The sequence below is a fragment of the Perca fluviatilis genome, chromosome 3 (assembly GCF_010015445.1).
Source record: "Perca fluviatilis chromosome 3, GENO_Pfluv_1.0, whole genome shotgun sequence".
Lineage (NCBI taxonomy): Eukaryota > Metazoa > Chordata > Actinopteri > Perciformes > Percidae > Perca > Perca fluviatilis.
The window spans coordinates 44,532,221-44,545,568 of record NC_053114.1 but is presented as its reverse complement, the minus strand read 5'-3'; the positions used below and the strand labels follow the sequence as shown (position 1 = coordinate 44,545,568).

General features: G+C 42.9%; 1 protein-coding gene across 2 annotated transcripts in view; it reads left to right on the top strand.

Annotated features, from left to right (window-relative positions):
- Positions 1-12,146, top strand: part of LOC120556176 (nuclear receptor ROR-alpha A-like) — a 117,508-nt gene extending 105,362 nt beyond the window's left edge. For both annotated transcript variants that reach the window (XM_039795598.1, XM_039795599.1), the window contains 6 exons: positions 2,273-2,394; positions 5,121-5,253; positions 8,645-8,752; positions 9,453-9,563; positions 10,116-10,228; positions 11,501-12,146. In XM_039795598.1, the coding sequence (XP_039651532.1) occupies positions 2,273-2,394; positions 5,121-5,253; positions 8,645-8,752; positions 9,453-9,563; positions 10,116-10,228; positions 11,501-11,665 (752 nt within the window). In that variant the 3' untranslated portion in view covers positions 11,666-12,146. The remainder of the gene's footprint in view (positions 1-2,272; positions 2,395-5,120; positions 5,254-8,644; positions 8,753-9,452; positions 9,564-10,115; positions 10,229-11,500) is intronic.
- Positions 12,147-13,348: the final 1,202 nt, after the last annotated feature.

Sequence of the window (13,348 nt, the reverse complement as noted above, 5' to 3'; positions counted from 1 at the left end):
GGCACATTTTCCGTGAGTGCCGACAAATGTTTATACCAAAATAGCTCTGTTTTACAGTCTTCATTTTGGGGAAGCCACAGTTTCTTTCTTCTGTTCCTCTGCTCTCTGTACGTCGGAGCTTTGCGGAGGCGGGGCAACACACAGCAGTGGAAGAAGTATTCAGATCCTTTACTTATGTAAAAGTACTAACACCCAGTGGCGACTGGTCATTAGGGGCAGGTGGGGCACACCTCTTAACAGAAAGAAATGCAAACAAATGTTATGTTATTTTCAATTAATTCAAGATTATCATCATCTATAATTTATCTTCTATGAATATAACATCTTCCTGAATTGCATATAATTTGTGGTAGGATTTTAATTTCACATTCTGCCTCTGTCTTGCTGCTTCAGACTGCGTTATCCCGTGTTCGCGAAAGACTACGGCAGCCTGAATGTGTCAGAGTAGGGCTAGCAATGTGCATTGTACGTGGGAAATTATTAATACGCATGCTCAGAGTGTTAGTGTGTTTAATGTAGATCACACAAATTGGATGGCCAGTAGGGCTAACGGCCCGTAGCCCCACGACAGCGTCATTTCGTATCTCAGATATGATTGGCTCAAGTACAAGTACCTCAACATTTGGACTTAAGTACAGTCCTGGAGTACATGTACTTAGTTACATTCCAACAGCGCCCTCCACCATACGGCAGAAGGTTGTAGAGAGCTGGAGGGGAGAAACAAACCAGACAGGAGGTGAGGAAATGTCTGGAAGCAGACAGAAAGGAGAAGAAAAACGAGATGGGAGGATTAAGAAGCAGCAAAGAATTAGAGTTAGAGAAACAAAAAAAAGGAAAGTGTGGGGCAAACAGAGACAGAAAGGTGGTTTAAAATAGCAGGAGATTGGAAACTCATCTTCAGAGCTCATTAAAACATCACTGTGGTAATTAGCCGTCTGTTAATTAGAGCCAAGTGGGACGAGGCCGGGCACTCGATGGGGGAAATCATCTCTGCATTCTCCCTGGAGATTGGTTTTTATATGCATTTTTTTTTTTTTTTATTTGACAAAAGCACCCCCACACTCTCTGTATTTCTGTACCTTATTTTGATCCCTGGTGTTGTATTCATTCATTCATGCTGGGACAATTAGCAGCAGCACAGAAACGCTGAATAGTTACTGAATGTTCCCTTTTCGGGTTTGTTTCTCATCTGAGCTGCGTTCACAAACATTTTGTTGACAGTTTCATACAGTAGAAAGATTTGACTAAAGGCAGAACATCCTCGGGGTTAGTCCTATGTTCCCACAGCCCTATGTTCCCACAGCCCTATGGTCCCACAGCTCTATGTTCCCACAGCCCTATGTTCCCACAGCCCTATGTTCCCACATTTCTAAGATGTTTCTTAAAATTAGGCCCTGGGTAAAGGGAGAGAGACAGTGGTAGCATAGGGTACACCAGCATGAGTCAGAGGGAGGGAAATGGGGAGGAATAAGGTATTTTTAGAGTAATTAGTGGGTATCCCAGAAATTTGGATATGAAATGGGTGGAATAAAGGAGTGATAAGGGGTTCTAATAATACACTGATTTAAAGTAGTACAGTATAGATATACATAAAGGCATAGCAGTAATAAGGAGGAGATGACGCTCGCTGAATCAGTGACTTCTTTTAAAATACTTCTTAGAACTCATTTTTATCGACTTGCTTTGATGTGATGGTGTCTTTTTACTGTTAGGGTTAGGGGTTAGGGTTTCTCATTGTCTGCCTGATAAGATAAGATAAGCCTTTATTGTTCATCTTGGGCATTCAAGAGAAACGAAATGTCGACACATCGCGCATAAACACACAATAAACATACAGTTAACCTACATAATCATACATTATCTCATCCAATGCTTCAATGAACATCTAATAAACCTCACACACAATACCCCCACACACACACACACACACACACACACACACACACACACACACACCTTTCCTCTCAATCACAGAAGAACAGAAGAGAACCTACCCAGAACACATCCTCCCCCTCGTATTGCATTTAATTTTGATAATGATTGCACATTTTATCATTGAATTGTGATCTCTCTTTTCTCCCTATCACTATGTTGTGCATTGATGGGTATGTGTATTGACTTGATGTGTATTATTTATGTATTGATTTGGGTGTGCTTTTGTTTCCACTTTCAAAGCACTTTGTAAACGTTTTTAAATGTGCTATACTAATAAAGTTATTATCATTATGATCGTTATAATTCTGTCCGTTCAAACTGCTGTGTTTGGTTGCAGATCATCTGGTTCAGACCATCTCAAAGTCTCACCTGGAGACGTGTCAGTACCTGAGGGAGGAGCTGCAGCAGATGAGCTGGCAGAACTTCCCGCAGGACGAGGTGGAGAGCTACCAGAGCAAGGTGTGCATTTCTGTTGTGTTTTTGGGATCAGCCCTATGTTCCCACAGCCCTGTGTTCCCACAGTCCAATGGTCCCACAGCCCTATGTTCCCACAGCTCTATGGTCCCACAGCCCTATGTTCCCACAGCCCTATATTCCCACAGCCCTATGTTCCCACATTTCTAAGATTGTTCTGAAAATTAGGCCCTATGTTAGGGTTAGGATTACATTCCATCTGTAGTCCAATGCTACTGGATAATAGGTTGGGTGTAATTAGCTACCAAATTGGGAGAAATGGGGATAAAATCTGATACAAATTCAAAGGAAATGTGGAAACATAGGGCCTAATTTTGGAAAACATTTTAGAAATGTGGGAACATAGGGCTGTGGAAACATACGCACACTCCCATGTTTTTTATCGTAGCTTTCCATTTGAGGCCTGTCCACATTTATTCCTATAGCTCTTTACAGCAACCAACCAATCCAAAGTGCTTTACAACAAGCACCAAGAATAAAACAACATAACATACATTAGAAATAATACAACATGGAATACAGTAAAATCAGATAAAGTTCCATAAAAGCAGGAGGAAGAGAGGGAAAATGTCACAGCGCTATGTATTCAAAGCTGTTCTAAATAAATACTTTTTGGGTTTGGATTTAAAAAGAGCTACCTCTGTGATAGTTCGAATGTCAGGGGGTAGCCTGTTCCAAATTCTGGGGGCAGCAACTGCGAAAGCGCAATCAGCCGACAGTGTTCCCACATTCCCCACGCTGTCCAACCCGTTCTCACTCCCAACTCGTAAAATACTGACACTTGGTCAGTGACTCTCAGCGTCAGATATCAATGTCAAAATCACCCTTTAGCGTTGTAAGATGACGTGGTATGAAGAGTAGTATGAAAGACCGAAAATCCGCGTAAGGAGGTTGGTTGGGTCAAACAACACAGGACTTTCTTTTCTTGTCCCGCGTGTCACGGAAACATACATTTAGTAACTCCACCTACGATCTTTACCTAAACATAACTGATCCGGTCCTTGTGCCGCATGTCAGTTAACCCTTGTGTTGTCCTTCTGGTCCCGGGACCCATTGGCCTGGCGTTGATCTTCGGGTCCCCCGGTGACCCTTGCGTACTATGTGATGTCATTTCACGTGAACTGGCACGGGGGTGGTCCCAGAGACCCGTGCTGCGATCGAACACGCTTGGACAGGCTAATGCAAAATGTAAATAAACTAACCAAGTCCCCATGACACGAACGACAATACAAGGGTTAAACGTACGTCCTGACCCAGAGCGTCAAAAAGTGACGCCAAGAGTCCCGACCAAGCCTGTTTATATTTGACGCTAAAGGACATTTTTTGTACCAGTAACAAACGCCAAAGATCTGACCAAGCGTGGCTTTGCGACGCGATGGGAGTGAGAACGGTACTAGTACGATTGTGTTGAAGCATCCGCTTCAAGACACTGGTACTTGCTTACAGGGCCACGAATGGATCAGGCCCAACTTACATCCAGGACATGGTCAAACCCTACACCCCAGGCCGCCCTCTCCGCTCCGCATCAGCCAACCTACATGCTGCCCCCCTCACAGCGAGTCCCGACTATTTGCTGTCCTGGCTCCTAAATGGTGGAATGAGCTCTCCATTGACATCAGGACGGCTGAAAGCCAACACATCTTCCGCCACTGGCTAAAAACAAATCTCTTCCAACTGCAACTTAGGATGATGATGATGATGAGAGAGAAAAAAAGAAAAGAATAAAAACTTGCAGCTGCACTCTCATATGGCTCTTTGTAGTTTGACTTATTTAAAGGTCCCATGACATGTTGCTCTTTGGATTCTTTTATATAGGCCTTAGTGGTCCCCTAAAACTGTATCTGAAGTCTCTTTTATATAGACCTTAGTGGTCCTCTAATACTGTATCTGAAGTCTCTTTTATATAGACCTTAGTGGTCCCCTAATACTGTATCTGAAGTCTCTTTTATATAGACCGTAGTGGTCCCCTAATACTGTATCTGAAGTCTCTTTTATATAGACCTTAGTGGTCCCCTAATACTGTATCTGAAGTCTCTTTTATATAGACCTTAGTGGTCCCCTAATACTGTATCTGAAGTCTCTTTTATATAGGCGTTAGTGGTCCTCTAATACTGTATCTGAAGTCTCTTTCCCAAAATTCAGCCTTGGTGCAGAATTATAGCCACTAGAGCCAGTCCCACAATGAGCTTTCCTTAGTATGTGCCATTTGGTGGAGGGTGGGGGTGTGGCCTTGACCAACTGGCACTTTGCTCGTTTGAAAGCCATGATGTCTCTCTCTCTCTCATGGGTGGGCCAAATTCTCTGGGCGGGCAAAGCAGAGAAAGGGGAGGTAACTTTGCTCCTTATGACCTCATAAGGAGAAGATTCCTGATTGGCCCATCTGAGCTTTCATTTTCTCAAAGGCAGAGCAGGATACCCAGGGCTCGGTTTACACCTATCACCATTTCTAGCCACTGGGCGACCATAGGCAGGCTGGGGGAACTCATATTAATGTTAAAAAACCTCATAAAGTGAAATTTTCATGCCATGGGAACTTGCACTTAATTCTTGCTGTCCGGAGTTTGTACCTTCAAGGTTGAAAGCACTTAATTGGAAGTCGCTGGATAAAAGCGTCCGCTAAATGACATGTAATGTAAAAGAATGTGTTGCACTGTCACATAGTTCTGTTCAGCATGTTTGGTTTGAATATCTTCCCTCTCTGTCGTGTGCAGCCGCGGGAGGTGATGTGGCAGCTGTGTGCCGTAAAGATCACCGAGGCCATACAGTACGTGGTGGAGTTCGCCAAACGTATCGACGGCTTCATGGATCTCTGTCAAAACGACCAGATCGTTCTGCTGAAAGCCGGTGAGAGAAACTGCCAAGTCTGGTGCTATTCAATATTATTCTTATCGTCAACAAATCCTCCTGATAAAATTATATATTTGTGTTTTCAAAGAATCACGTCTTCAGTAGGAACCAATGAGCTCGGAACTGAGAGACACAGACAGGAAGTCAGACTGTAGAGAAACCGATTTGTGGTAGTTGGCCGTCAGCTTTAGTCTTTTCGTAGCCTGGATGCCGGCCGAACTTAGCCCCGCCAACAACATTTGAAGTTTGTTCTGGACATGATCCGTTGTGGAGCAACTATGCTCCAACCAGAGCTGTTTGGACCAATCAAATTGTCAGGGCGGGCTTTATACGGTAATGGACGGATGATCAACAGTAACGTAACCAACCACGTCACCAAAGAGTGCTTGGGTTGAATTTGTTTACAACAAAGAGATGGCTGCCATCACTTCTGTTATAGAAGATATCAACGGCGCATTCATTTTAAAAGAGGAACAGTGAACCGCGATCACGGCATTTGTCGATCGTAAAGATGTTTTTGCCGTCTTTCCTAGGGATTTGGCAAAAGTTTAATTTATCAGCTGGCCCCAATGGTCCCTAAGAAGACATATCTCACATACTCCGTCGCTCTGATTGGTTGTAGTTCTATCTGTTGCTCTGATTGGTTGTAGGCCTATCCGTTGCTCTGATTGGTTGTAGGTCTATCTGTTGCTCTGATTGGTTGTAGGTCTATCCGTCGCTCTGATTGGTTGTAGTTCTATCTGTTGCTCTGATTGGTTGTAGGTCTATCCGTTGCTCTGATTGGTTGTAGGTCTATCTGTTGCTCTGATTGGTTATAGGTCTATCCAATTGAGTGCAGAGGCATTCTCTTTCCTGGTTCGGTTGAAACACGCCCCATAATCCCAGCCCAATGGAGCAGTATCAGACTCATATTCTGACTAGAATCTCAGTATGACCATGTCAGGCTATCCTTTTCGTGGTGTTTAAGTGTAATTTTTTTTTCAAGACAAGGGCGACATGAGGCAACGCAACAGTCGGCCTTCGTCGCCACTTGTTCTTGGCCGTGGGCTTGGTGTGTCAGGGTCTTTAAGTAGAAAACGGCAATATGAAATGTCACTATCATTCTTTTTTTCTCATTTTTGTGTTTAATGTTGTTTTGAAGACAGGAAGTGTGACAGCATTAAGAGATGTTGGTGTGAGTCTTTTTATGGGATTTATAGACTAGATGAAAAAACGTTTTCGAAAACGATTTTCATATTGATGCACAGAGATGTAATTCACTTTTTACCAGTGTATTAGTCTTACATTTTTCTGTGTAAGCTGTTTTCTGTCCATCACTAGTAATTTATTTATCTGGACGCTCTTACGTCAATTATTTATAGAATAGATAGATGTGTTCACATCAGAAAGTGGAGGAGCAGAATTCCTTAGCATGTCGTGCATTAACACATTCACCAACAAACACAGACAGAAGAGCCTCTCACAGGACGGACATCGCCGGTTTTATTTTGCTACAGAAGAACTGTATTAAAGGACAATTTCGGCACAAAATGAACCTAGGGGTTAATAACATATGTGTACCGAGTCGACATGGGATGTCTGGGATATTATTTCTTGCTAATCGAATGCCTTTATAGCTTTAAACAAGCTACAGCAAACCGGTGGTTAGCTGCTAACGCTAGCTTTAGGGGCAAAGGGTAAATCGCTATTTCTACACCATTAACAAGGCTCAAAATATCACTACACTTCCACGGTAGCATAATGAGGGTCCCTACATGTAAACACAAGCATTGAGAACTTTGTAAGTGTACAGACAGTTTATTAAAACGATAGATTAGAAAGACAGTACCGTTCACGTATACAGGCAGGCGCCATCTTGGAAAACAGTCATGACCAGTCAAACGATGAACGCCGTGCAACCAGTAACCAGCAACATAGCTCAAACACAGCTTTCGTGATTTGACTGCTCATGACTATTATCCAAGATGGCGCTCTCATGTAAACATGAACGCTACTGTCTTTATAATCTATCTATTTAATAAACTGTCTGTACACTTACAAAGTTCTCAATGCTTGGGTTTACATGTAGGGACCCTCATTATGCTACCGTGGAAGTGTGGTGATATTTTGAGCCTTGTTCATGGTATAGAAATAGCGATTTACCATGTGCCCGGAAAGCTAGCATTAGCAGCTAACCACCGGTTTGCGGTAGCTTGTTTAAAGCTAGAGCCACATTAGATTAGCATGAAAACATATCCCAGAGAACGGTCGACTCGGTACACATATGTTATTAACATTTTGCGTCGGAATTGTCCTTTAAATAGAGTAAGTGAGTTGAAGGGATATCTTTAACATTTTTAGAGAAAGATCCTTCCATGTCACTTATTTTCTTGCACTTGTAAGAAACAAGGAATGGACCATGGACAACATTTTTGAATATCTTCATCTCTTTTTTTACCATTAGACAGCAACTCCAAATGTGTAAAAGTAAATATAGTTAATACATCTACAACCCAGTGGTCCACACATATATCACCCTGTTATTACATCCAACAAGGAGGTTTTGTTAACCCTTGTGTTGTCTACTTAACCTACCTTTGTCACTAATTTTGGCGCATTTTTGTCACCTCAAGGTTTTTATTTCCAACGTTTTTGTATTTTCGACATTTTCAACACCTTTTTTCCCACTTCCACCAGTATACACTAACAACAACATATTACCTCTAGGTTTACACTCATTTTTTTATTTATTGTCAATACATATATCTAACTTTTGAGTTAAAAAAGCAGAAACTATGAATAATTATGACTTATATTTAAGATCAAAGGAACGTATGTTGATGGATAATCACAAACTGTCAAAGTGAAGTCAGAATAATTCTATAAAATTAAATAAAACACAAAAAATTCAATGAAAGTAGTCAACTGATCCTTAATTTGACTTGTGAAGAGCGTTTCATGGAACCTTCCGTGTTACTTTTGGGCAATTTGGTTAAAAGAAACCCAAATGTTCTGATATAGAAACTTTGAAGATGGGTCAAATTTGACCCGAAGACAACAGGAGGGTTCATTTGTTTTTGTTAAATATAAACAAATTCCTATGAAGTTTGGTGGACAGATATGTCTTGGGCCAAGAAGACATTGTGATCCTTCTACAGAAAGACCATTTTTTAAAGACATCACCTTGGACTTTGAGAAACTGGAGCGAACATTCGACACTATCTTTTGACATTTTATAGACCAAATGATGAATCGGTTCGTCTAGAAATTGATCCACAGATTGTGTTAATGTGAAACCGTCCTGTTTGAAAATGTGATTTAGTGAGTAATGATGTTAAGTTAGCAGCGGGGGTCATTAAACCATCATCACTGGACTTCCCATTACTCATCATTGTCTCCGTGTTCCCAGGCTCTCTGGAGGTCGTCTTGGTCCGAATGTGTCGCCTGTTTGACTCGCAGAACAACAGCGTCTACTTCGACGGGAAGTTCGCAGGTCCGGACGTCTTCAGGGCGCTCGGTGAGTTCTGACAACTTCTCCTTCCAGCGGTCTAGTCTACGTGATACGCAAGTATACGCAGTATAGCCAATAAGAAAGCTCCAGGATTTCCATACACCCACTTAAAAATGCACAATGGCACGTAACAACATACTTTCCATAACATTTTTGATATATTTTGAATTGTCATCTGAACATTAAAGATGTGTTTAAAACAGCAATCTTTACGTTCAAAATCGGCGACCGTTACGTTGTCTGGTTTTAGATATGAGGACGTATTTCCCGTCTCCACTAGGGGCGCTATTTTATGAACCGCTCCTGTGGGTCGTTTAAGAGAGGGTGGGGGGGACAAACGACATCACTGAATGGTTTGGAGGACTGGTTGGATTGGAAGCCAACTAACTCACCACATTTGTTGAGAACAGATTGCATTGTGGTCCACAGCTGTTTACTTCCTTAACAGTGAGGAGCTTCAACGAAGCAAAATGTCAAAATGTTATCATACGTCTCTGAATTATAATCATGTTCTCCCTGTGTGTGTGTGTGTGTCTGTTTGTCTGTGTGTGTGTGTGTGTGTGTGTGTGTGTGTGTGTGTGTGTGTGTGTGTATGTCTGTGTGTGTGTGTGTATGTCTGTGTGTGTGTGTTTGTGTCTATGTGTGTCTGTCTGTCTGTGTGTGTGTGTGTGTGTGTGTCTATGTGTGTGTGTGTGTGTGTTTCCAGGTTGTGATGACTTGATCACATCAGTGTTTGACTTTGCCAGCAGCATGTGTTCGCTGCGTCTGTCGGAGGACGAGCTCGCCGTGTTCTCAGCGTTCCTGCTGCTGTCTGCAGGTAACGTCTCTTCACTCAACACCTTCATCCTCCCTACTGAACACTGGCCTGAGTTTAGTTTATATGTCTATTTCCATTTACTCTGCCGTTTGCACGAGAACATTTACAACATTTGCACATGCTTATAGTCCCATCTGCTGTGCTGTTCCCTTTCCTACTCCTTAGATATATCTTACCTCACGTGCAGAGTTTATCAATAATAATAACAGTCTGTAAATAATGTTGATAATGTTATTAATATAGTGGGGGGTTTTTTATCTACTGTGTATGTGCACTGTTAGTTGGAAAGTAATGACCTACATTTTGTTACAAATGTGCCTGCACATTGTGTCAATTACAATAAAATTGAATTATCCCGCACCATTGCCCTGACTGATTTTATGTGTGTGTGTGCATGCGAGTGTGTGTGCGTGCGTGCATGCATGGGTGTTTGTTTGTGTGTGTGTGTGCGTGCATGCTTGTGTGTGTGTGTGTGTGTGTGTGTTTGTGCATGCGTGCGTGTGTGTGTGTGTGTGTGTGTGTGTGCGTGTGTGTGTGTGTGTGTGTGTGCAGACCGGTCTTGGCTGCAGGAGAAGCTGCAGGTGGAGAAGCTGCAGCAGAAGACTCAGCTGGCTCTGCAGCACGTCCTGCAGAAGAACCAGAGAGAGGATGGAGCGCTGAACAAGGTTATAAATATATATATATGTATATATATAGCTGCAGCAGAAGACTGCAGCACATTTATTTATATATATATATATAAAGTAAACGAAAACCAAAATAAGCTGTGAAAAGTATTAAAAATACTGAAACACTCCGAAAAAAAGCTCAAACTAAACTATAAAACTAGCAAACACGCTCTGAAAACAAATGGAAAATGTAAAATTTTATAACCTTGGCACACACACACGCAGACACACACACACACACACACACACACACACACACACACACACACACACACACACACACACACACACACACACACACACACACACACGTTCAGGTACGCCAGCATTACTCATAGAAACCAGCAGGTTTAATGGCTGTCTTTGTCATGTGAGTTTTAATGTTCAATGTAATGTCTCATTCTCTTAAATGATGATTTAATGTCTGTAATCAAATTGTATAAATCCAAAATGAACTGAGCCATCAACGCATGGTGTAAACATTCGCCTGCACGTCTCTTCAAGACGAGCAGTTTAGGAACAGCCTCGCTCTGCCCTCGTGTGGCCTGGCAGTGAACTACAACGTCTCCAGCTCACCTTTCCCTCCAAACATTCATATCGAGCGTATTCAGACCAAACAGCTTGATATCAATAAGAAAAATCTGTAATTCTATACTTAGTTACCCATTTCTGATCATAACATTAATCTAATCTCATTTGACAGTGACTCTCTCCTCTCTTCCTTCCCTCCTCTCCTACTTTCCTCTTCTACCTATTTCCTCCTCTTCCTCTCTCTCCTGTCTCCCCCTCTTCTGTCCCATGCTTCTTGCTCCTCTCATCCCTCTTGCCTCCCCTCCTCTCTTTCTCTCCTCTTGTTTCCTCTCGTCTCCTCTCCTTTACTTACTTGTTTCCTCTCCTTTCCTGTTTCCCTTCTCTCCCCCTCTCTCCTTGTCTCCTGCCCTGTTTTCTCTCCTGGTCTCCTTTCCTCTCTTCTTTCCTCTCCCCTCTCCCCCTCTCCTTGTCGACTTGTCTCCTGTTCTGTTTCCTCTCCTGGTCTCCCTCTCCTTCTTGTTATCGCTTCCCTCCTCTCCTGTCTCCCCTCTATCCCCCTCTCCTTGTCTCCTTGTCTAATTGTTTCCTGCCCTGTTTTCTCTCCTGGTCTCTTTTCCTCTCTTACTTCCTGTCCTTCCTCTCTCTTCCTCCTACCCTTCTCTTCCTGTCTCCCTTGTCCCGTTTCCTCTCCCGTCTCCTCTTCCCTCTCCTTGTCTCCTCGTCTCCTTGCCTCCTCAGCTCAGATGTAAGGTGTCAGCGTTGCGCTCCCTGTGCACCCGTCACACGGAGACGCTGTCGGCGTTCCGAGCTGTCTACCCCGACGTGGTGCGGACACACTTCCCCCCGCTCTATAAGGAGCTGTTCGGGGCCGACCTCGAGCTGACGCTGCACAGCGGCGACTAAAACGCCGACTGGTCGTCTTGCAGGATCGGGACGCACCACGGCCACGAACGTCGGGGGGGGGGGGCGGTGACTCACAGCGCGGACGCTGAACAGGACGGAGAGATTTGGATTCCTCAAAGTTTGTCTTTTCTTCACCTCTCCTCCTCTTCCTCCTCTCGCTGGCTCTGGCTTTTCGGACGCAGCGCTGGACTCGGGCGGTCTCCCTTCACGTCTCGTGTCCCGGGAACTTTTTGATCTGGATTCACCTCTGACACACTGAAACCTGCCTCTTGTTTGTCACACCCTTTTCTAACAGTTACTTCACACAGCGTGTTCTCATCAACCATTCGTACATATAGCTACGAAAGACAATCACCGTTATTGGTATGTATTCCTCATGTATTTATTACTGTCTAAGTCTCCATCCACTTGTCAATCGAATTATCTGAAGTTCGGTAAAAAAGCTCATGCGAATAAAGCTGAGTGTGAAAGTGTGTTTCCATCCAACGGCTTTAAAGCCAATAAAAACCTGTTGCGTAATGACGTCACATGCTGTTTTGCGATTAAATTGGTATATCGAATTGATTTGAGACATTTTAAGGTGTTTCCGTTCATTTTCGCGCTGAATCGCACAACATTCAAGCAAACATTTGGGAACAAAGTTTTGCTAGACAGAAGTAGTTGTTGTTAATATTAGAAGCCGAGGAAGCTCCGATGGGCCTTTGGCCGAGGATCTGATCCAGCTCATCAGAAAGGTGCAACTTGCCTTTTATTTTCCCTCCGGCACCGCTGAGAGACAACTCTCTCTTTTTTGAGACGTGTATCGCTGTTTGAGCGCCTTCCATTTACTCCGCAGGACGTCCCACGGCTTGTCCTAACCTCTGTTGGTCATTTCAGAGTTCCTGATAAATTTTGGCATTTCTTAGCTGTTTGCTATCTAAAATAGCCGATATATTTTGCTCGTAAATTAAATTCAAAAAGTCTCTCGTCTCCTCGTTCGTCCACTTCCATCATGTCTTTGTTGACACTTCTCGTGTGCAAACAGAGCAGAAATACTGGGCGGAAATGAACTCAAACTTCTTCTTCTTCGTTTTGTGGTGAGTTGCAACCATAAAATGACCTAAAACTTAATCGCAATTCATTAATTTATTCGGCAAATAACGTTTCCATCAGCGTTTATCGCATAAGCCGTATATATATATATATATATATATATATATCGACAAGATATAATAATCGACAAGATAAAATCCGATGAGACCGAACGTATTTCCTTTGAGTCGATATTCATGAAATTCAATCGAATTTTACTGTTTCCATGAGGCATTGTTTTATTCGATATCACTTAATTCGGATAAAAACGTGGATGGAAATATAGCTAATGACTGCTGCTGTATAAGAGCGCGAAGATCTGCATTTGGAGGATGTCTGGGTGGATGTTTGGCTCCTAAAACACAAGGCTTCAGGGGCAGGCTTACCACAACATTGAGAGTGTAGTTTATGTAGTCGTATCTTTGCTTTAGTTTTTATATCTCCTATAGTCTGTGGTGATTCACATCAGTTTCATTTCAAATTTGCGCAGAGAGTGACCACCAAGTTACTGCGTTATCGTTCCTACGCGACTCGCAGCACAGACGGGTGAATTTATGAACAGAAGTGGGAAGGCTCGGTCACAAAATAATCGCTGTTACGTAACGCTATCCT